Below are 25,162 nucleotides of genomic sequence, written 5' to 3'. Positions count from 1 at the left end.
CCCTCTACATCGTATCCGATGACGCCATTGGCAGTGAATGATTGGACTGTAAGTCGGGACTGATTGGCTCACTCGAGCCACAACGCGAAACTCTACCCTTTTTTTAATATACATTGTGGATAATTAAGCATTATCGTCAAAATGTAGTCATTCCATTTTCCTCCATCAACTCTTAATGTGATGGTTATGACTAAACCATGATCTTAACGCATAAGTCATATTCTACTGCCATATGCCGTCATTAGAGAGTATCTCTCACTGGCCTTCAATTACAAGTTTTATTTCGTCATTTTGTACGTGTCCTCTGATAACTCGTGTGTGGTTTTACTTGGTTGGCCGAGGAATTTGACCCGGTCCAGTAATAACTATCTCGTATTCAGCCATTTTTGCCACCTATTTCAGTGGTTTTTTACCCTGTTCAATTGTGTGAATTTCATTTCTTTTATCAAAATATACGTATTTGGGTCTGTAATCGTCTCTTGTTTAAGTAGGATTCGTCCTTAATTTATCATGACGCCTTACCCAACCCACTGGTATTATCAGGACAAGTTCGAATGATACTTTTAGTAGGGGATGAACTCGGTGCATTAGGCATGATCAAGTCGGTGAGTACGGTAGTGGGTGCTCGTTTCCAAACCATAAGACTGGTAACGCTATTTCACCTTTTGCGTGTTGGGTACTGACCTGATGTATCCAGGTCATACATACCCAATACATTCATGAGACATAATCATTCCTTACCTCGTGTTTGCACAACGATATACACCAGTAATGCCATTCGCCATGCATCATCCTTCACTCACAGCTTTCGACAGGCCAGAGCTAGCTGTTGCACCCAAGGAATCTCAGTTGCGTCTGAACCAGCACAGAGTGGGTTACTTTCGACATTGTGTCCTGACGCCGCGAAACGGGGAGCCTGTGGACAGTCCAGCAGATGCTGACGACGTCACTTACCTGCTCCAAATAGTGGAGGGTATCTGCATAGTTCAGTAACTCAATTACAGCGAAAAACCAGTCGCATCGGCTACCGAAAGGGCTAAACTTATCACTAGCAGTCACCGTTTTCAGAATATACCAGTCTTTGTAGTTGCTGCAGAAACTACAGCCTAGATGAATCAGTAGCGTATCATCACTGCCCAGCTTACACAATCTGCACTGATTCAATTCCTTTGTAGGGAAACATATTTAGTGTTTCTATCACTAAAGAAGGGTTTGAGTCGCTCATCCCTAGCAGAGATCTGCAGGCGCGTCCCCAATCCGCATGGTATTCGCTGGGCTCCTTGTGCGAGAGAAAGTATGAATAAAATTCGCATAGTGCGTCGGAAGTATCCGATGATGACCAACATTGCCTCATCTAGTGACGCAGTCCACTTTGTGGTTTGCGTAGTCATGTTGAAGTCTCACGCGTGCACATAGGCCGCGAAGTTGCACTGTGCGCAGTCTCGATGTGCTTTCTCTGCGCCTAGTACTGCGTTGTGATGTAGCTATCTACTATGTTTCCTTAGCCGCGTGGAAGGGGCCACACGCTTGTTGAGTCGCATTCAACGACTGCTCTCCATGTGAAACCGAACCACATTGATAGTATGTGATGGGGAAAAACTGTCACTCATGCGACTTTGCCACGCAGACACAGTACATTAGCCCCTAGGTGAGGCGTCTGTCATAAGGTAGTGCAAATGGTTCAAATAGCTCTGAGCACTATGGGACTTAACTTCTGCGGTCGTCAGGCCCGTAGAACTTAGAACTACTTAAACCTTACTAACCTAAAGACATCACACACATCCATGCCCGAGGCAGGATTCGAACGTGCGACCGTAGCGGTCGCGCGGTTCCAGATTGTAGCGCCTAGAACCGTTCGGTTACCCCAGCCGGTCATTAGGTAGTACTATCTCTGATACGCATCAGCGATCGCCACTGCTACGTACAAAGTCTACCATGTGTGGTGAAGCAATTTGTCATCAATTTTCTATTGCATGTTACTGAATGTTTATATGCTAATTTTACTTCATAGCTTTTCTCATGCAGAGCGGTCCTTCGGACAGTTCGTGTGTCACGTTGGTAATCTGTTGATGATTTTTATTGTTTTATAGATTTGTTTATGAATTCGCTTATTGTTTTATTCACTGTAACTTATCCTGTTCAATAAATTCTGTCGCCACGACAGTTCAGCTCCTGTAATGTGATATGTTTGTTGTGATGCACATGCATCTGTTTAATGTAAATGAATTTGATGGCTACTTATAGAGGCTGGTGTTGAGTTCTTGTTGATGGTGAAGGGAGCTAGTGAAACTAAATTCCTTTCCTAGAGCCCCGTGGTGACCCCCAAGCTCAACATCCCCATCTCAGGTGTTGACCACCACTGACAGTGCCAAATGTCCTTATTTCGTGAGACAATGGAGAGAAGTTCGGAGATTAAATCCCGACAATGGAGCACAAATTGGTAACTGTGGACTGTAAATCAGGCACTCTTACTTATCTTTCTGGTCAAATTGTAGCTTTTCCCTCACTGCGGTAGCAACGTGGATTGGTATGGTAGGTGTAAGCAGGGTGTGTACCTGGGGCTCGAGTCCGAGCAGCACCTCCAGCGAGTGCCGGTGTCGGCGGCGCGGCCGGCGGGGCCGGGAGGTGCCGCCGCGGCGCATCGCCTCGCAGTAGCGCACGAAGTCCAGGTCGATGTGGTAGCCGTACGGGCAGCAGTCGCACTTCCGGTACCGGCTGCGGCCCCGGGACTCTGCAACACACCACACGCGCTTATGAACACGAGCGGTAGTCAAAACTACCAGCACTCGACAAAGTCAAGCCTTCTTCCACCACACTTTTAAGATTGTAGGCCGATATTATAGTCTCTTTTAAACTCCTACTACCCTGCCCTGTCCACTCTTTTTCCCTTTTCTTCCCTTATTTTCACTTGATTTTCAGTTATACTTGTTATACTGTAGGTGAGATGATTACCCGCTAGGGTAGCCGAGATCGCTAACGCGTTACTTCCTGGATTCGGGTAGGCGCGCCGGCCCCGGATCGAATCCGCCCGGCGATTTAATGACGACGGCCGGTGTGCCGGCGAGCCTGGATGTGATTTTTAGGCGGTTTTCCACATCCCACTAGGTGAATCCCGGGCTGGTCCCCACGTTCCGCCTCAGTTACATGACCCGCAGACATTTGAAACACATTCACACTATTTCACGATTTACACAGACAGTTGGGGTACACTGCTTCCGTCCCCGGGGGTATGGGGTGGCGGCAGGGAGGGCATCCGGCTATCCCTTAAAATTAACCATGCCAATTCCGTACTTAACCCTGCCGACTCTGCGCACAATACGCTATAGCAAAAGCAAGCAAAAATCACTGTAGGTAAGGTGATTGTCATTATAAAGTTCGATAGCGTACTCTGAGGTATTATTATTGTCATGTTAGACACATACTAAATAAAATCCCACTCAGCTGAGAAAATTAAGAAAAAGTATTAGGAGCGATACAGCTAATAGCCAAAAACAGTAGGTATACACCCGTATGGTACACATACTCAATAACAAAATCACAGCACAATTAAGAAAAATGAAAACAAGCGGCGGACATAAGGGCTACAAAACTTCACAGCCAATACATACAAACACACAGAAGAAAAACATTTATGAATAAAAAATCGTATATATTAACATACTCAAGTCAACATACAACAAAGCAAATATACTTAAGAGACGGGGATCACACATAGCGTACAGAGCAAGAAACACACTTCAGTCAGATATACGCACACAAACAGAAAAACCAAAGAAATACCAACGAGCCGGTACACAGGGTGATCAGAAACAGTCTGAAAAGCTTGTAAGGCTGTTGCAGGGTAGGCTGTACTGAAAAATAATTGTTGCGAAAAAAGTTCAATACGTTGCGCCATTTCCGAGTTAATTAGAATTGAAGTTAGCCGATCGGGCCGCTGCGCGCATATACAAGCAGTCCGCCAGAGACGGCTTCCGCAAACGTGTTCCTCGTTTGGTTTCCTAATACCAAACAAGAGAGCGATAAAAAAAAGGACATAGGACGGTATTAAGGATCGAACCCGAGCCAAAGGTTGAGCAGTTTCGTGCGCTGTTATCAACGCTATGAGAGCAACTGACACTTATTGTATCGGCGGGCCACTTGAGTTTGCGCACTCAGTGGCCTGATTGGCTAACTTCAGTGGTAGTGAACTCGGAAACGGCGCAACGTATCGAATTTTTTTCTTTGTTACTATTTCTTAGTACAGCCTACCCTGAGACACCCTGACAGGTTTTCCAGACTGTTTCTGAACACCCAGTATGCCAGTTAGAGGTGAGGATCGTAAAGCAGCGTACCTGGGGATGACAAGCAGAAATTTGGAAACTAGATACAAAGAACACATAAGAATAAGGCAGTAAACAGCCAGCCATTCTTCCTTTGCTGAACACTTATAAAACATGACCAAGAACCACAGACAAACAATCGCAACAGAAAACTCCTTAAATTAGAAGAAAATTTTAACACACAAACAGCTCTTGCAATGAACAAGAAAGTAATAAATTAATATGAGTAACAGCTCACTGATCATGTTAGCTACAAAACAACAAGTCGAGATGTAGAATGTAACAAGATTAAATAATAACCTGTTCAATCTCCGAGCCACTGACACTCCAATAAAATAAAATTGCGATTCCCTCCATCCATTTTCCGTCCTTTTTCTCACAGCATACCCGACCACAGCCAATAACACACACATCTACATAACAAAGAAATGAATAACAACATGCGAACAGACACGACCACACGAAAAAAAGACTTCTAAAAACGCACAGCGAGAAATGCAACGCTGCAAACAGTAAAAATACACTACCAACACAAGTTTTAAAAAAAATAGCACTGTAAAAGGAGAGTGTTTAAGTGAAATATTCTCGCAAACGCCGAAACCGGATATCCTGATGTAAGCACGAAAACAGGCACAATTCCAGAAAAAATCCTATGTGATAACAAGATTCCTAAAAATCGTAAGTACGAGGGGCGTTCAATAAGTGATGCAGCACACATTTTTTCTCTGTCAATTTCGGTTGAAAAAATGCGGAATTTGTTGTGGGACATAGTGGAATATTCCGGCTTCAGCCCCTATAGTTTCTTGAAATTCCTATAGGTAGTGGCGCTATACGTAGGCTTCAAAATGCGTTTGTAACGGAGCTGTGCAGAGAGCTGTCACTGAGTTTCTTTTGGAGGAAAACTAGAGCATCAGAGATATTCATAGGCGCTTGCAGAAAGTGCACGGAACCTTGCAGCGAACAAAAGCATGGTGAGTCGTTGAGCAAGGCGCCTGTGTTAATTGCAACAAGATCGCTCAAACCTGTCCAATCACCCTTGTGCTGGCAGACCGCACGCACTTGGGGCTCCTGCCGCGCGGGATTAGCCGAGCGGTCTCAGGTGCTGCAGTCATGGACTCTGCGGCTGGTCCCGGCGGAGGTTCGAGTCCTCCCTCGGGCATGGGTGTGTGTGTTTGTCCTTAGGATAATTTAGGTTAAGCAATGTGTAAGCTTAGGGACTGATGAGCTTAGCAGTTAAGTCCCATAAAATTTCACATACATTTGAACATTTTTTTGGGGCTCCTTCAATGTTGGAACGTGCAGACACTCTCACTCAAGGTGTTCGACGGATCACAATCAGACACCTCGCTGCACAACTGGACTTCTCTGCTGGTAGTGCTGACACACCCGTCAAGTTGGTGTACTCAAAGGTGAGTGGCCGCTGGTTTCCTCATCGCCTAACAGAAGACCGTAAAGAGCAACGAAGGACTATCTGTACGGTACTGCTTGTGCGTAACGTGGCAACTGTTTTTCGAACATCTTCACAGGTGATGCAACTTGTGTTCATCACTCCGAACCAGAAACAAAACGGCAATCCATGGAGTGGCGCCACGCCATCTCTCCTCCGAGGTAAAAGTTCAAAACCGCTCCCTCAGCCGGTAAAGTCGTAGCACCTTCTGGGTCCCTGTAGGGATTATTCCATTTGATGTCCCCCCTCAAGTCTGAAGTGTATCGTGCTACGATTTGCCACCGCGTCTTGCAGCAGTGACAGCAGCAACTACCACAACTTGAAGATGTCGAGCAGTTGAATCGATGAAATATTGTGGGATTTACACAATACGATCCGGTTGCAAACCCGAGAAATGTATTTTCAACAGATCCGTCGGGAAAGCCTGAAAAGTCACAGCTGAATAATTAATTAAATAAGAAGCTCCTTTTTGATCTGAATTGCGCGTGGATGTGATACGGACGGAGGGGGAAGAAACTTAAAAATTCTGAGTATAAAGAAGCTCTTTTGCAGTTGCAGATGCATTGACAGAGCGGATCCTTCATCCTACATCTCACTTACTCTTTTTTTACGGGGAATCCAAACCAAACACTTCGTTTTATTGGCAGAACTCTTGGAAGATGCAACAGGTGTACTAAAGAGACTGCCTCACTACGCTTGTCCGTCCTCTGCTAGAGTACTGTTGTGCACTATGGGATCCTTAGCACATAGGATTGGCGGAGGACATCGAAAAAGTCCAACGAAGGGTAGCACGTTTTGTATTATCGCGAAAAAGGTCAGAGAGTGTCACGGATATGAAAAGCGAGATGGGGTGGCAATCATTGAAACAAACGTGTTTTTCATTGCAGAGAGATCTTTTCTCGAAATTTCAATCGCTAGATTTCTCCTCTGAATGAGAAAATATTTTATCGTTGCCCATGTGCATAGGGAGAAAAAAATCATCGTAACAAAACAAGAAACAAGAGAGTTCAGAGCTTGTATGGAGAGATTTATGTGTTCATTTTTGCCACAGGCTTTAGAGAGTAGAACGGTAGGAAAATAGCCTGATGGTAGTTTGAAGACCCCTCTGCCAGGCACTTGAGTGTGAGTTCCACAGTAGTCATGTAGACGTAGATGTAGATGCCTTTATCACCTAATTTTGTTATGCTAGATGAACGATATCCAACCCACTAAGTTCCACTGTGATATAATTAAATCGACATGTCCATTCTTTTGGCATTGTCAAATTATTTACCATGATATATATGCTCTTGTTTCCATTTCTGTACACGAAAATCTTCAAAAAGCTGTGTATAACGTCGAAGCGTCATTGTGACCTCATCGCACACACAATATGCAGTACTTCCCGGATTCACGCAGAGTTTCTGAATCACACAAAGGATGCTGAGATCCCTATCACATAATTTTTTCTTATTTCTTTGAGTTAATGTTTGCAAAGATGTTTGCAGGAAAGTGCGAAGGAAAGAATGGTTACATCTTCGGTGTGTAGCATATGTTCCGATTGAAGAACGTGATTGTGGGAGATGATATACGGTGGAAATAGCCGATATTCCAGCTCAAAAGTGTCTTGTGAACCACATTAGTGTTTGCAACTGTTTTGGCATTGTCGTCACCTTTTCGAGGTTTAAGCGATACTCTGTTAGTTACTTGAAATGCTAGATAGAATTTCTAATAAACATTTTTATGCAAGACAGATTCTCGTTATAAAAAATTAGCCGGCCGCGGTGGTCTCGCGGTTCTAGGCGCGCAGTCCGGAACCGCGCGACTGCTACGGTCGCAGGTTCGAATCCTGCCTCGGGCATGGATGTGTGTGATGTCCTTAGGTTAGTTAGGTTTAAGTAGTTCTAAGTTCTAGGGGACTGATGACCATAGCAGTTGAGTCCCATAGTGATCAGAGCCATTTTTTTTTTATAAAAAATTAGGTGACTGTGATTGGCGAATGATTCTAAATTCCTAAAATTCGCTTGTTCTGCATTAAACTGTAAAAAGTGCTTCATTTTTAAAGATTCAGCCGCAAAAAAGAAAGTTAAAGATGTTTTTTATGAAGTAAGTGTCAAAATGTAGTCGGCCAGGGAAATATACTCTTTATTAGCTATAATGAATTAGACGCGTTCGCTTTATGCCTATTGCAGTTTGCAATTAAATGTGCATTAGAAATTGTTAAACATTTATGAGTATCATTTTGGAGACAGCTGCAAACTACTTCTACCAATTAGCTCGTGTAGAATTGAAGCTGAAAGTAAGTTAAAAACCCAGACGTTGTCCAGGTTGGAACAGTGTGTCCTACGCTCCTTGTTAACCCTTTTACCTAGACTGTTATGGTAAAACTACTATTAAATGTTGGCACCGAAACACAGCGTAACTAGGCGTGTTCCACTACTGATACATGGAGGTAATGTTCAAAACGAGAAAAAAGGCTGAGAGATATCACGGCTAGATATACGAAATTGGATTTATAGTGCAACAAGTACCCACGCAACCGCCGAGCCACATGCATCAATATTATGAGGACATAAAATTACCAAATATGCAGCAGCCAGTCTAAAAATCATGTTTTATTTATTCACTTCTGCAAATCGATTTCAACTCATTAACAGCCATCATCGGCGCTTTCAACTAATATGTGCCCTGAGTAGTAATACTGTCTTTATGTTTGACCGTAATGTTTGATCTCTCTTCACCGATGAGTGTCACGTATGTCTTCAACCAGACAATCGTCGGAGACTTGTTTGGAGGCAACCCAGTCAGGCTAAACGCCTTAGACACGGTGTCCAGCGAGTGCAGCAAGGTGGAGGATCGCTTCTGTTTTGGGGTGGCATTGCGTGGGGCCGACATACGCTGCTGGTGGCCATGGAAGGCACCGTAACGGCTGTACGATACTTGAATACCATCCTCCGATCGATAGTGCAACCATATTGGCAGCATATTGGCGAGGAATTCGTCTTCATGGACGACAATTCGCACCCACATCGTGCACATCTTGTGAATGACTTCCTTCAGGATAAAGACGTCACCCGACTAGAATGGCCAGCATGTTTTCCAGACATAAACTCTACCGAACATGCCTGGGCTAGATTGAAAAGGGCTGTTTATGGACGACGTGACCCACCAACCACTCTGAGGGACCTACACAGAATCGCCGTTGAGGAGTGGGACAATCTGTACCTTGATGAACTTGTGGATAGTATGCCACGACGAATACAGGCATGCATCAATGCAAGAGGACGTGTTACTGGGTATTAGAGGTACCAGTGTGGACAGCAATCTGGACCACCATCTCTGAAGCTCTCGTTGTATGGTCATACAACATGCAATGTGTTGTTTTCAAAAGCAATAAAAAGGGCGGAAGTGATGTTTATGTTGATCTCTATTCCAATTTTCTGTAAAAGTACCAGAATTATCGTAACCGAGGTGATGCAAAACGTTTTTTGATGTGTGTATATAAGCGAAAGTGGGTATTATTGATCACTGACCATCACTGACGAATGCACATCACTGACCAATCCATTGATCATCACTGATCATAGCTGACCACTGACCACTAGTGACCAACCAGTGATCATCATTGACGGCTGATCATATAACATGTTACTAGCTATGGGTTACAGGGTACAGGTTATGGGTTACAGGCTATGGGTTACTGGTTACAGGTAATCACCAAAAGCTGACAGTGCTAGTAGCTATCAGCCCAGTAGCTTAACACCTTCCCCTCAGTAGCTGACACCTTTGCAGGAACACACTGATTTTAATACATTATATATTTCCCCTCCATGCAATGCCTACTTTAACAAGGCTACAACATACGAGTATAGTATATAGTACAGCGGAAATACAGTTTCGACTGTGTGACAGTGCAAGATGACAACGTTTTGTACCATGCTAGTTGTCGGCATTCTGTTAACATTGCTATGCTAAATGCTTTGCAAGCTGTGTGGTGAACTGCTTTTTGCGATGTTTTCATTGATTATTTTGTTAATTCGTGGTGTACTTTATGCTATAAGTTAGGTCTGCAGTAGCACTCTAGGTGAATTTAATATTGTCAGTAAGAAAGCCCTGTGTAATTTAATATGTTTTACAGGTAATTCAGCTGCGAAAATATTTAATTTGAAGGTTCGCTGTGGTTTCAAAGTGTGTGAAATCTTACATATTGAGAAATAATTCAATTTCATTTTGTTCGAACGTTTCTGAAGGGCTGTAATTATATGTGTGTATGTTTGGTTGTACTCGGTAAATGATAAATAATTTTATCAAAGAGTTAACTTTCGAGATATCGACTCAGTCTTGTTGCATCATCTTCTTTGGAGGTGCTTCAAATCTGTCATCGTCTTTGGTTGTGTTATGTGTCTAAACATAAAACAAGTTTTCGTTGTGTATTACGAAAAAAAATTGTACATTAAAATCTAAATCGTGACAAAATCGTCCAGACATGTTCTTCCTTCTTGATATGGAGTTTGTTCAGTATGTTTGTCTGTTCGCTGTGTGTGTGTGTGTGTGTGTGTGTGTGTGTGTGTGTGTGTGTGTGTGTGTGTGTGTGTGTGTATTTTCACATCACGTATTTTTTGTTAGATGTTGTTGTTATTTAGTAGTTGCTTATAAGAAATAAAATCTATAAACTTTTAGACATGCTTGGCATTGTAGTTCCCATTTGCAACCATAATCAAAGGTTGCTACTATACATAACATATAGTAGTCCTCAGTCATTTGTAAGAAAAGCAACGATTGTTAATCAGTACAGTCAAACCTCAATTTAAAGAATTTCATGGGACCATGAAAATTAAATTGTTACAGGGTTATTGTTACAATGGGGTTTTGTTATCATGATAAGAAGCAAGAAGCCATGTTTTCGTGGCTTAGAAGTAAATTACTGTAGTAGTTTTCTGATGAAAAATAACATTAAAAGACTAATAATGAAACATCTTTTGTTCACTTCATTTATTAATACCTGTAGAATATCTTACTTATGTGTACAGATAAATTCAGTTATTTTCCTTTGTTCCTTTTTTCTTAAAGATTCTCTTGGGAATATTGTCTTCAATTCCTCTTATGCAATCAATTGCTGCGCTGAAACACTGGGGATTGATGATGTTGCTGGCTGAATGGTTTACAACTGACCTATTAGCTCCATCAGAGGAGGGGGATTCTCACATCACTGTCATCGTCAGAAACGGCGAATTACCCTTTAACTCTTCGATGATAGATTCGTCGGTATATGCTTCAAATACCAACGCCTCATCATCCACTGACAAGTATTCAACTACTGAAGCATCTTTGGTTTTACCAGTAACTGCGGGATAAATCTCCGGATCACTTTGAACCCACCACAACATTCTCACCGACATCTTCACTTTCGGAAATTCTTGCATTATTCCAGCAGTTCACAACCACATTCGGCTACACACTGTTCCAGGAACTAGCAATTATGTTACAAGTGTGCTTCACACTGAAACAGTAGGGATTGCTCACCCTTCTTTCAATATTTGCGTTCACATGTTGAACTAAACATGAACGGTATTTTGTCGTAAAGTTCTTAATTATCCGCATATCTTGTGACTGAAGAATGGAAGTACAGTTCGGGGGGAAGTAGCATAGTTCAACGTTTTTCAACGGTGGTATGTTGTTATGCGCACTACAATTATACACCAGCAATGCAATTTTCTTATTCTTCATTGACATCTCTTTATCAAGAGAAAGCAGCCACTCACTAAACATAGTAGACATCATCCATGCTTTTCGATTTGCCTTGTAATTGACTGCAATAAAAGAAATTACATTTACAATACGACTGTAGCAAAACGTTACAGCTGAAGCTATAGTGTACTGAATTAACTTATAAATGTATGTACCCTCTTTCCTAGTAAGCTTCTTACATTTTTGAGGCATCCTGGGTTTTCTGATCGTCCGGTCACCAGTGGTGTCAATTTGTATGTCCCTGACGCGTTTCTGCGGAGAAGTTAGGCGTACTTTAGACTGCTTCCCTTCTCTACACTTTTCTCCTTTGAAGATCATCGTCTTCTCTGGAATCAGTTGATAAAACAATCCCATCTCATCTGCGTTGTACAAGTTTTCAGGACTGTATTTTTTTAACATTTTATACATGGTGTTTTACCTCCAAAATTACGCATCACCTAAAGGTGCTGATTTTTCTTCTCCTGAAATCACTTTAAAGATGATCCCATGTCTGTCCTTAAATATTTGCAACCATCCATTGCTTCGTTAAAATTAGAATCGCCAAGCAACTTAGCGAAATCCAAGGCTCTTTGACATACCAACGGACCATTAATTGGTACAATTTGCGCACGCATCTCATTAAACCACCGCAGAGTAGCACTGTCCACATGGTCAGCATCAGCCGTCTTCGTTCTTTTTCTTGAAGGGTTAAATTTGCCACCTACAATACTTTCTTCAATTTCTTTTCGCTTTTTAAGGAATGTAGCTAATGTTGATTGTGCCAGTGCATACTTCCTCGCCACATTTCATTACGTTATCAATGTCTTTGAAAACCTCCATTTTTGTCTCCATCCTTATTTGTTTTCGAATTCCAGACATTGTACATATCTTAGCGAAGTCCAAAGCGTTTACATCAACTAAAACGTTCATAGATTGCAAAAATCACGGAGATAAGCTGCGCATGACTCCAACAAAATACTTCTGTCTGCTACTGAAGCTCAACAATGGAGCCCGCATCTCGTGGTCGTGCGGTAGCGTTCTCGCTTCCCACACCCGGGTTCCCGGGTTCGATTCCCGGCGGGATCAGGGATTTTCTCTGCCTCGTGATGGCTGGGTGTTGTGTGATGTCCTTAGGTTAGTTAGGTTTAAGTAGTTCTAAGTTCTAGGGGACTGATGACCATAGATGTTAAGTCCCATAGTGCTCAGAGCCATTTGAACCATTTCTCAACAATGGACAAACTAAACACTCGTTGAAACAAGAAGCTCTTTGACCTTTGCTGCTCAGCACTGCTCACCCGTGGCTGTACTCTATTCTCTTTACCGCTAAAATAAATACAGTACTGTAGTATGTAGCGAAGCTTCTGGAAATAAAGTGCCGAAAGTCTAGAAGCTAAATAAACAATACCTACCGCTATAGTGCGATTCTTATAAGTAGGAAATAGTAAATTCCTCGAAATTTTTTCTTCGCTATAACGAGGTGTTGCTAAATTTACTTTATCGTTGTAATGAGGGGTAATTACCATAGTACGTATAGGAAATCAGCCGGGGCCATATAAAATTATCGCTGTACCCGGGTTTATCGTTGTATTGGTAATCGTTATACGGAGGTTTGACTCTATCATCAATTACATTTTTTGTTGTGTCACATACTTTCACGGTAGACTGCGCTGATATTACATAGCATGCACACAATTTATGCATGTTACTGCTGCTACAGATAAACGCCGTTACTGCTGCTGCATATAAACGGCGTTTTCATTTACTTATTTTTTATACCATAGCTGTTCACTCGCTGAAAATAGTTTTTATCGCAGTTTGTTTGAGTTTTCTTTTGACCTCCTCCTCTAAAAGTGAGAGCAACATGTCACTGATGATCCCTTCATAGGCTATAAGCTCTTTCCGGTATTCGTTTAATCGAATACTGATCTGGTTAAAACGACTGCTTATCTCTCTCAGCAGCCGGCCAGAGTGGCCGAGCGGTTCTGGGCGCTACAGTTTGGAACCGCGAGATCGCTACGGTCGCAGGTTCGAATCCTGCCTCGGGCATGGATGTGTGTGATCTCCTTAGGTTAGTTAGGTTTCAGTAGTTCTAAGTTCTAGGGGACTGATGACCTCAGAAGTTAAGTCCCATAGTGCTCAGAGCCATTTAAACCATTTTTATCTCTGTTAGCCTCCTTCCCTTTCGTCCTCTATCTCCGAAAACAGGAAATTTGCTTGTTTGATTATTAGTAGGTAGCATCGACTTTTAATTTTGCACGTCATGAACTCTTCCTCTCGTCGAATCAGGGTCTTTGTAGTACGATAGTTATTTCGGCAGCGAAGGATAAACGTTTATGTACCGCAGCCGCTTTTGTACTACAAGTGTGCGTCGTCTGCCGAGTAAAACGTTGACATCCACACAGGAATCAGTAGATGTTGCTAATAGGGGGAACATCTTCACCGTTAAAAATCCCTTACTTGCGGTATTTATCTTGAATAATGATTATTTTACACATTCAGAAAAAAGAATAAAGTCTACAGTTTCTCGTCCCGTCGAAATCTATATCTGTAGAGACAGCTTCATCTCAGGCGATGGAAGAAAAATCGGCTCTAGCCAGGTTTCATGAGTAATTGGGCAAAGTAGTTTAGGGAAACCACAGAAGACTTAAAAGAGGATAGCCGTATGGGACATTTGACGGCAGTTACAAATACGAGTACCGTTTGGAATCTAACTCAGTTATCCCTTGCTTCCGCCCCTAAAACAGGACAGACGTGACAGATTACATTCAGTAATGCCACTCGTTTATCGTAAATGGCAGTGTTAGCGTTCAGGAAATAGCACAGTATCTGATTATTATTTACCATATGAGGTCACATATCATTAGGTATGCACGATTGATACATTGACGGAAGTGATACAGCAACTTATCAAGGAGGGAGTATTTGGCATTCAGTATGCATGCCCTCAAACTCATGTAATATACAACGGTGGGTCGATGTCTGATTCTGCGAAGTATCCGTTGATAACGGTTTGCGGTAGCAGATATTTCCGTTAGATTTGCAGTAATCCTTGTGCTGTATGACATGCGATTAAGATAAATGGTCGATTTTAAGAGAACGCTGCGAGAACAACGAAAAAATATAAACTATTTTATAGAATAATTTTATCATTTACGATGGCAGTGAATTCTGTGAGTGCTTACAAATGCAAGATATCGTGTAGAACTATATCAAATCTTAAATAAAATTTAAAATATTCTTATTTTGGACCGCGACCAGTCATCATAGAGCTAAAAACATTCGTTAGTATTGTTATAATGTATTTGATGCAGGGCAAATTGGTAAGCAATAAACATACAGGGAAGCGCTGTCCGCAGCTCGTGGTCTAGTGGCTAGCGTTGCTGCTGGATTACGGGGTCCCGGGTTCGATTCCCGGCCGGGTTGGGGATTTTCTCAGCCCGGGGACTGGGTGTTTGTGTTGCCCTCATCATTTCATCGTCATCATCATCATCATCAATCTTTGTGACTGGTTAGACTGGACTGTGTACAAAAATTGGGCTGTCTAAAAGTTAGGACTTTGTACGGGCGCTGACGACCCCGCTGTTGATCACCTCACAAACCAAACATCATCATCATCATCATCATCATCATCATCCTATAGGGAAGAGGTTAATTAATTATTCATGACTGATAAGATCCGCTATAACTGTACAACTTTAGTGGATGTTATCAATCATGCATAATATACACAACACTTGTGGATGTTGTATCACGAAAATAAAGCTAATTAAATCTTAACCATGTCAACAGAAGCACAGAGTGAAGTGATACACTGGAACCACGTTTGGAAGTACCTGGATACAAATCCACGTCCAGACATCCAAATATCGGTTTTCTGTAGTTTTCCTGAATTATTTCGGCTAAATTCTGGGAAGGTTCCTTCAACAGACCGTAAACAATTCCTGCACTTACTCTTTCTTCAAGATTTCCGTTTCTAGCCTCCTCGGTACCGAAGGGGCTTTAGAGCCCTTAGCTTCCTTCCGATTTTTCTTGAACGAATACATGGAATCATCTGGATATGATCTATCACTTGAAGGAGTTTTAAAATCTATTTACAAGTAGTTGCGATATTTTAAAGAATTTTTAGACGTATAATGTGTTTTCTGTTACGTTTCGAAGTCAGTAACTTTTTACAGTAAACAATTTATGGGATTTACTGCAGGATTTTGTGAAGATGGCCTGAGGAACAAACCATACACACAAGTAACATTCCTAGCAGCAATAATTGCATTTTCCCTCATTTTTATCTAAAATACTCAAATTTTAAGTTTCCCATGTACGAGGGCGTGCTGACAACTAATGGCCCAGAATTTCTTATGTGCAAACTCTTTAAGCTTTTACAATAAAACAAACGTTTTTAAAACATTCTGCATCTCTGTTCTACATATTTATTTCTTAACATAGTCACCCTGTCGACAAACACATTTCTCCCAACGAGAGACTAGTTTGTTAATACCATTACTATAGAACGAACGTTTGACTTTGTTGAGGGAGCCACAGCCTCATCTCTGCTTGTACCACTTCATCATTATCAAAGTGAAGTCTCAAAGGTATTCTTTAAGTTATCGAAACAGATGAAAATAGGGTGAGACCAAGTCGGGACTTCATGGGGGATGATCGATAACAGTGCGCACGCCGCGCGGGATTAGCCGGGCGGTCTGAGGCGCTGCAGTCATTGACTGTGCGGCTGGTCCCGGCGGAGGTTCGAGTCCTCCCTCGGGCATGGGTGCGTGTGTTTGTCCTTAGGATAATTTATGTTAAGTAGGGTGTAAGATTAGGGACTGATGACCTTAGCAGTTAAGTCCCATAAGATTTCACACACATTTTTTGAACAGTGAGCACAAGGCGCGGATTGTTGCAGATGGCGCAGCGCTCGTGTGTGGTCTGTCACTGTCAGGTTGAAGGAGAAGCTGCTCCATATGTGGACGAACTCTTCTAATTCGAAACTCGATTACAGCACACTGCTTATCACGCACCGACATAGTTATGTTACACACAATCATGTTGCTACAATTCGGAGCTTCTAGTAGGTCTGCAAATATATACACATCAGGAATAAAAGTGTATAACGTTAATAATGCTTGTTATATTTAAAAAGCATTAAGAGTTTTCACATAAATTCGGAGGCATCACTTTTGAGCACGCCCTCGTACATGTTGCGTACTTGGTCTCAGAGCGGAAGGACCTACCATTCTTATGTTATGTTAAACAGACAGTCGTTCACAACATGAGGAAATTAAGAATGCATTAATTTAGTTTGAATGAGAAATCCTGATGAGACTGAATATCGATGAATTGATGAGTGTCTTACAAAGCTTGTATAAATATAGGCGAATGCTGAGGTCGTCTACAGCAATTGTCCCATTCGCTTTCTTGGCAAACATAGCTAACATGCCATAATGACTTTTCACTTTGTACCGGGGTGTGCACTGATCTGAAACTTCTTGTCGTCTTAAAACTGTGTGCAAGACCGTCAAAGGAGCCAGGTTCGAGTCCGGGTGCTGGACACTCTCAAAGACCAGCCACTAGATGTCCCCTCATTATATCGACGTACTTCGTAAGCGCGCCTCAACATAGTTTGCTCGAAGAAGAGAAACATAGTCGCGAACTACAGCTTTTGATGTTACGTAGTCTCGTTTTTTGACCGGAATCGGCGTGGACTTACGAAATCTCCTCAGAGGAAGGTTTCCTTAGTTACTGTGATCTGTCGTGATGATTCAGTCCAAGTGGACTACTGTTTCACAGACTGTCATGAGACAGGCGTAATAATTCAAGCCGACGATCTGTTTGTGGAACACAGAGGATTACTCTACTTGCTAAGAATCCCAAGTTCTATAGGCATTGAGCAAAAAGTATTGTATTTTCTACGTTGAAACTTTAATTACTTTATATCATCTAGACCCGCTTTTTCTGTTACAAATACCGTTTCCCTTGGGAGCAGCCGTCCCTTTAGTGTGTAATTCACAACACTAAGTGCACGGCCTGCGATATAACTACGGTCAAAGACTGTGTTAAAGATACATGTGAAATCCAATCAAATACTTTGAATTTCTTGACCAAAATAAAATTATCTTTGGAACTGTTTTGCAAAGATCACCTCTCGTGAAAGCGTTGACGTTGTTACGTGTTGCACGAAAGACTTCCTATAGAACAGAAGTGTACTGAAACAATAAACTATGCGCGGCACCACGAAAACGTTCCTGCGACGTATTCCACAAGTAAACAACCGGGCCAGGACGTGTAGAACCTTTCCCAGGTTTCAAATAGTTTAGTAAGGTTTTCTACTATTTTTTCTTACCAGCTATTTTCATGTCGATTATCGACCACATGAGCTGCTGCTGTAGTAGCCAGTACTCATGAATTTCTGTGTATCTGAATTACAGCGCATTGTCCGTGCGTGGCACGCATAAAAAGATATCTTTACAAAGGCAGTGAAAGAGTTGTGAAGTTGTGCAGTGCTTTTGCAAGTTCTCGGTCACGAAATGCACCTGATGCCTTCGCTCAAACACACTTCTCACCTGCAATTATTTGGTACCTTAGAGAGAACAAGTACACAAGCTCTTGACCGACCTATTAGCCTGCTAAATATGGAAAGTTCCGGTGATAAAAACCACGGACATGATATTAGACTCACTAATTTAGCGGAGGTAGAAGTGAAGAACTTGTTAATAACAAGAGAACTGTAATGATCCCATAAACTTGCAGGTGGCTGGTACGTAGTGCCAGGAAGACGGCAGCTACATAGTAACGTTTTCCTGCTGTAGTACAACGGAGTAGCAAAAGGTATTTATTTGTACTTTGAGATAACTATTGTAAAGCGTAGATTGTTTTTTCAACAGAATGTTCCTATTGTATTGTAATGTCCCTGAGGAAAAATCACCAGCAACAACGTAACAAAAGAAACGTGTAACAAAATTTTACACTTGTGCGGTACGACTTTTATTGAGTGGGAGCAGCTAGGTTCCCTTCAGTGTACCAATTTTTGACTTGCTGGTAGTACAACAGGCGAAAAGTTTTATGCTATGTCTTTGCAGAGTGAAAATCATAAACATATGACATAATGCTGTAGATCTTTTCTTATCAGCTGGCATATATGACTAACACACAGCACTGGTTTGAACTACTCACAACCAGTTTAACTCCTCACTACATTTGGCGTAAAATCTATGAAGCTACATAATTTTGAAAAACACAGCCCTCAGTCGCTAGGTTTCGGTGTCACAAGGGACACCTTCTTCGGACAAAATTAAAACTAAATGTTACAGCATAACGTACCAACAAATACGAAAGCTGCGGTCATACCTGACAGCGTCAGATAGTCAGAATTAAAATAAAATGCAACAGAGGTGCAAGCCACTAGGGGCTACACAAAACCCTTGTTTTGTTGACTGTAGCAGAGGACACATGGCAGCCTCTAGTGGCTTGCACCTCGGTTGCATTTTATTTTAATTCTGACTATCTGACGCTGTCAGGTATGACCGTAGCTTTCGTATTTGTTGGCACGTTATGCTGTAATATTTAGTTTTAATTTTGTCCGGAGAAGGTGTCCCTTGTGACACCGAAACCTAGGTCACAAATTAATTGTGTTCGCGGCTGAGGGCTCAGTTTTTGAAAATTTAGTATTATACAATAGTTGCTGATTGACAGCCATGTTAAAAACCTTAATCTATGAAGCTGTTAATACTTATTCCCATTGTTGCTTGCTCAATCCAAGTTTCTTCCTCTTCTCCATCTTTACAAAGGTTATGATGAATAGGCGCATACCATCAAACAAGCAAAGGTAATTTATAATTTTCGAGTTACCATTTCAAAAATTTTATTAGTGTAAAAGTTGAGTTTGTGGAGAAAGTAGTCGACTGGGAATAACGTATATTTTGATGAACCACATATACAACTGCACATATCGCCCCACCGGGCTCACCACTCTTTCGTGAGTACGTACTTGGCTATCACTGGCCCCCAGCCTTTGCAGCACTACTTCCTCTTTTGTGCTTCAAACCTACACCTCGACTATCTCTTACCTCCTCTAGCTTTCCGTCGGATGGCCCTTCTGGTGCAGGCCCTGCTTGGACGTGTTCACGATTTTGGTTTTGATTTCTAGCTTCACTTCCGGTGCTACCTTCATCTTCCATTAACGATTATATGGTCCCCATTATTGGGTTTGATTTTCCATCTTTTCCAAATTTTACAGAAGTATGTATCATGAAGGGAAGGTCGCCCTCTAGTGTATGCTCAGCCTTCGTGCCCTTCCACCCTGGCACCCTTGCTTCCTGTTGTCGTAGTATGACCAAACCCAGCACGGTAGCCATCCCATTGTGGGGCATCGTCAAATACCTGCAAGATGATAGCCCCCAGACCACGTAGGGATAGCACTGTTGGTGCCTGAGCTCCACCCTTCACATGTATGCCTTTGGTATATGTGCCCATCATGACTGGGCCACAGGGAATACCAGAAACGGTTTAGTGACCAGGTAGCCATTGCTGTGTCTGGGTGGTGCCCTAGGGGAGAGCCCCAATATGGCGTGGGTGGCCAGAGCAGTCTCTTCAAATGGAAAGGCCTCATACAATGCAACAAAGTACGATCCCAGCACGTTCCCTTCCCTTGCCACACCGTGAGAGGAATGCAGGACTAGACGACAAGGAACAGAATCCTGCCCCCAATACCTGGTCTGCACCAGGACCGATGGGGACACCTTTTTGGCAACAAAGCCTTTATTTTTTGTGGTGACAATTGAAGAAAAATATGGAGAAGTTGCAGTCAACTCTAAGACGAAGAGCGGTTCCCTCTTCTGCAATCTGACAATGAACTGCGGGCCAACAGGGTGTTCACTTCATCCATTGGGACCAAGAGAAAACAGAATTGCTACTGGGACCTTCATCTTGGCTTTCGAGGGTGATACATTGTCTGAGAAGGTCCAGGTGTTGGTGGCGTGAAACCTTATCTTTCTCCTCCTATGCAATGCTTCAGGTACATGAAGTTCTGACGTATGTCTTCCCATTGCACTGTTACCCCTGTGTGCAGGGATTGTGGATGTCCACTGCATGAGAACGTTCCTTGTGCCTCTCCCCCATCTGTGTAAACTGTGGTGAGCTCCACTCTCCCTGCTCCCCATACTACTCCATTTTTAAGTGTGAGAAGAAACTTCAGGAGTGTATGACCCTGGACAAACTTACATATCAAGAGGTCAGAAAAAAGTGTGATCATCTTGATCCTAGACAAATGTCATATTCCTACACTACAGTTGGAACACTTCCTTCTCTGTTGATGGTGATTTTCTCTATTGCACCTCGTACAGTGGCTCCTCAGAGCTGCCCAATAATACTTGCCCCCCAGGCAGTTGGAAGCCCTTATGGTGCTTCCACTGCATCCACTTCAGGAGCAGTGGTTCCCCACCTGCGGGGGTCACTGGCCTCCCATCTTCCAGCCATAGTCTCCTCATCCTCATCTGACTTCTCTAGCTAGGAAGAAGTCTCTTGGGACTCTTCCTTCCACAGTTTCCGCTTGTCCACAGCCAGATGCCAGCTAGTGGCTGAAGGAACCACAGCCTGCTGGCTGTCAGACTTATCATTCTTCCTCTGTCCCTGAAACCAATTCAGCGAAACCTTCTCAGTCCTTGTCTTCTAAGTTCATGGCTACCGTAGTTGTTTTAAGAACCATACTGACTATGAGAGGCGCTTCAGTCTGGAACTGCACGACCGCTATGGTCGCAGGTTCGAATCCTGCCTCGGGCATGGATGTGTGTGATGTCCTTACGTTAGTTAGGTTTAAATAGTTCTAAGTTCTAGGGCCCAGCATAAAGATGTGGACGAAACGGGAAAACTTGATCATCGGCAGTCGTTAAAGAAACGTCTTGATTCTTGTTCACAGTAACCTGAATAACCCAGGTTAAAAAAAAAAAAAAAAAAAAAAAAAAAAAAAAAAAAAAAAAAAAACGAGAGAGAGAGAGAGAGAGAGCCAAAGTCGCTAGCCGTTGGACCACATTACACGCTTCCAGTCAACTGTCAACTACCGTCTACCTTCTATGTTGTTTGGTCCATCATTGAAGACACGCGGCTTTATCAACCTCTGAGCAGAATGGTATTTTGCGAAGTAGCCGACTGCAAATGTCTACCGCAAGTAGTTTCCTTCGTAATGTTCGCTGGAAATCTGGTTGAGATGAACCTACATTCACTGATAGTGGCAATTCCTGTCGAATTTGAAACAGATTGCTGTTGACAAGGCATTTCAATTGTCTCTGGTCCCTGTCAATTAGGATTCTCTTACGACTGCTATTCTTAGGCCGTGCGATATGGCTGCCAGTGGTACATGAATCCTGTTAGACACCTTGGACAGTCCGCTTTAATATGGCAATAAATCCGTCAGTTTTATTCACAGTGTTGCCATGGGGCCATCCAAGCACAATAGCTTGTTCCTGCTACTCTATCATATTTTCACGGCGACCCAGCTTTCTGTACTGGCTCAACACAGGTGCCTACAGGCTCACAAAACCGCCTGGTAACTGTTGTACGCTACCTAAAGCACTCTAAAGCAATCAGTGTGATTTTTTAAGAAGTCTGTAATTTTTTGTATGGTAGGGTTACATGACCTCTGTTCCCATTACAAGTTTTCGATGGGTTTGTACACAATTATCTCCACAGTTTTCATATACACGCTTTCCCTTTATGTGTCCTTATCTTTTCGGCTCCCCACCATTACAATGATACCCTGTGGATATTAGACATTCCTCCATTTGTGCCACATCACCCACACAAAGTGCATATAGCTTTTTTTTTGCCGTTACCTCTCTCATAAAACGGCCACACATCCGATCACCATATTGACGTATCTCAAAATATTCATTTTACGGTTACAAGTCTAACAATTTTCCCATATAAAGAATTTTTGCAAATGTGCATCTATATAAACGTCAATGTGCCTGTCTCTGTGTATGGCACATGAAGCATATTAGAACGTACACTGTCAGTGTCTGTCAGCTGCCTTTCGTCAAATGACCGCCTCATCCATTTCGTCATCGCTTCCTACAATAGCAACGCAGATAATTGGAGGAAGTCCACTGCTCGGAAGCACCCATTTACTCGCCAGTTCATCAGATCCGCTAATTAGCTACACTCTGGTAAAATGACTGCTCCCTCCATTCGCTTTGTTCGGGCTCTGAGTTGTTGGCTGCAACCCACGGTAATACCAGAGCTGCAGACAGCACACTACTCAGAAACTCCGAGTTAATCACCGGTTAACAGCGTTTGCTGACCAGTCTAGTAACCACACATTGTATTACCTGCTTTGTTCGTGAAGAAGAGAGTCCCTGATTTTGTCACTTTTTTATTGCGCTGTTTTGGATTCATGACTGTACTAATCTATTTCATAGACATTCTGGTGTGCCAAATGCCCTGTGTTTAAACGTTTCCTGGTTTTGCAAAATCCTATTCAGTAGATGTCCAATCCTTTCTTGACTAAACTTCAATTTCGGGTGCTGGTGTTCTTCGTAATTAGTGGTCGCAGTTGTATTGGTAAATTGTGATTTAATCATAGAAAAACAGTTGTGTAGTCGGCTGTTCTGTCATGTCTATGGGCACGTAATAACAAAAGCGTTTGCTCGACTAATGCACGCTCGGAGCTGTCTTTTACCACGCGGGAAATTCGGTTTTGTCCCTCTGGGAGCCGTGGTGGTTAAAGAAGAAATAATCTAAATGTTCTTTGTCCGGGTGGTGCCATGGCACAGATGGAGGAATGTCTAATATCCGTAATCATTTAAAACGATGCCATGGGTGTTACTCTAATGATGAGGAGCCGAAAAAATACGGAAACACTGAAGTATGAAAAGGAGAGCGTGTACATGAAAAATAGTGGAGATAACAGCGTGCAAACCTATGTGGAAAACTTGTAACGGGAACAGATCTCATATAAGCTCACCAGACGAAATATTACTCACTTTCTTAAAAAAAAGATGACACTTACCGCTTCAGAGTGCTTTATATGGCGTGCAACTGTTACCGGGCGGTTATGCGAACCTCTAGTCGCTTGTATTCAGTCATTACAAGGTGGGTCGACGTGAAGACATGACAGAATGGCAGAAATCAGCTGTCGTGCTAGGACCTGCCCATGACCACACAACGAATAATATTGATCGACTTGTTGGTGTATAAAAGCAAACTGTCCAAAGTATTTAAAAGGAATCATGCATCATTCGCAATCACGTACCACGCGTTAACACTAGTGTTCATGAAAGAATCGTAATCGAAAAGTGACAGCGACAAGCCAAATGCCTTGTCAAGTACAACCTGTTTCAAACTCGAGAGGAATTGCCCCTGTCAGTGAATGTAGGTCCACCGCAATCAATTTCTAAGCAAACGTTACAAAAGGTGGAAATTACCTAATTGAAGGCGTGTAGAATGGTCCAGCAAGTCTCGATTTTGGCTCTTTTCAAATAATGCACCGATGGCCCAATGAGACGTTTAACTCGTAATATGTGGACAGTGAATTCTGAGGCCACATATGATTATGAGGTGTTTTGAGAGTATTTTTTGTGTGGTGTCACCGCCAGACACCACACTTGCTAGGTGGTAGCCTTTAAATCGGCCGCGGTCCGGTGGCATACGTCGGACCCGCGTGTCGCCACTATCAGTGATTGCAGGCCGAGCGCCGCCACACGGCAGGTCTAGAGAGACTTCCTAGCAGTCGCCCCCAGTTGTACAGTCGACTTTACTAGCGATGGTTCACTGACATCTACGCTCTCATTTGCCTAGACGATAGTTGGCATAGCCTTCAGCTACGTTATTTGCTAAGACCTAGCAAGGCGCCAGTATCCGTACTATTGATATTGTGAATCATGTACCATAAAGAGCGACGGTCGTCATTAATGGATTAAAGTTAATTATTCCACCAGCTACGTCCGTTTTTCTCAATTCTAATTCCCTTGTCATGTTTCAGACCTCACGCCAGCCTGCGTGAGCTAACACGCGTGCATTTCGGCCTCCTGTAGTAACCCTTGTTGGCTCTCCTGCCAACCACAACATTGGCAACGAGAGTAAAAGTGTTCTTTTCTAAATTGCCCCGATTTACTTGTGTAATGGCTTCACCACAATCTCCAGATGTACTGTCCGAATTTTGTCGCTTACAGAATCCGCAGACGCAGGCCTTACTGGATGCCCTTGGACAGCTCGTCCAGGGTCAACGTGCGATGCAAAACGATGCGGCAGCAGCCGCTTCACCGCTAACGCAGCCACAACACGCTGTTGCACCAACTTTTCGACCTTTTGATGCTGCACTGGAAAGCAGGACGGAGTGGTCACGCCAATTTGGATTCCATCTCGCCGCCTACAGAATTCAAGGTAACGAGCGGCAGCCTTTTCTGCTTTCATCCGTCGGGGTGACTACGTACCGTGTGATAGTCAAATTATTTCCCCGACGCGACGTAGCAACTCTGTCCTACGAAGAAATTTTGTCTGCATTAGATGCATATTTCAAAGAATCAGTCAATGTAGTTCCCAAACGGTGTACCTTCTTTCGTACAAAACGTACGGCAGGTCAGACTAATCGGGAGTGGGTTGCAACCTTGTAAGGCCTTTCTAGGGCTTGTGCTTTTGAGTGTCAATGTGGACTCCCTTATTCAGATACTATGGTACGTGATGCAATTGCACAGAACCTTTCTGA

General features: G+C 42.8%; 1 protein-coding gene across 1 annotated transcript in view; it reads right to left on the bottom strand.

Moving 5' to 3' along the window:
* The window catches only part of LOC126297996 (KN motif and ankyrin repeat domain-containing protein 3), a 381,284-nt gene that overhangs the window by 209,430 nt on the left and 146,692 nt on the right, over positions 1–25,162 (bottom strand). The window contains exon 3 of the mRNA XM_049989312.1: positions 2,556–2,731. Coding sequence (XP_049845269.1) covers positions 2,556–2,731 — 176 coding nt within the window. The remainder of the gene's footprint in view (positions 1–2,555; positions 2,732–25,162) is intronic.

This window comes from Schistocerca gregaria, chromosome X (genome assembly GCF_023897955.1).
Source record: "Schistocerca gregaria isolate iqSchGreg1 chromosome X, iqSchGreg1.2, whole genome shotgun sequence".
NCBI lineage: Eukaryota > Metazoa > Arthropoda > Insecta > Orthoptera > Acrididae > Schistocerca > Schistocerca gregaria.
The sequence above is the reverse complement of the archived record's forward strand: the minus strand, read 5'-3'. Positions and strand labels throughout refer to the sequence as shown.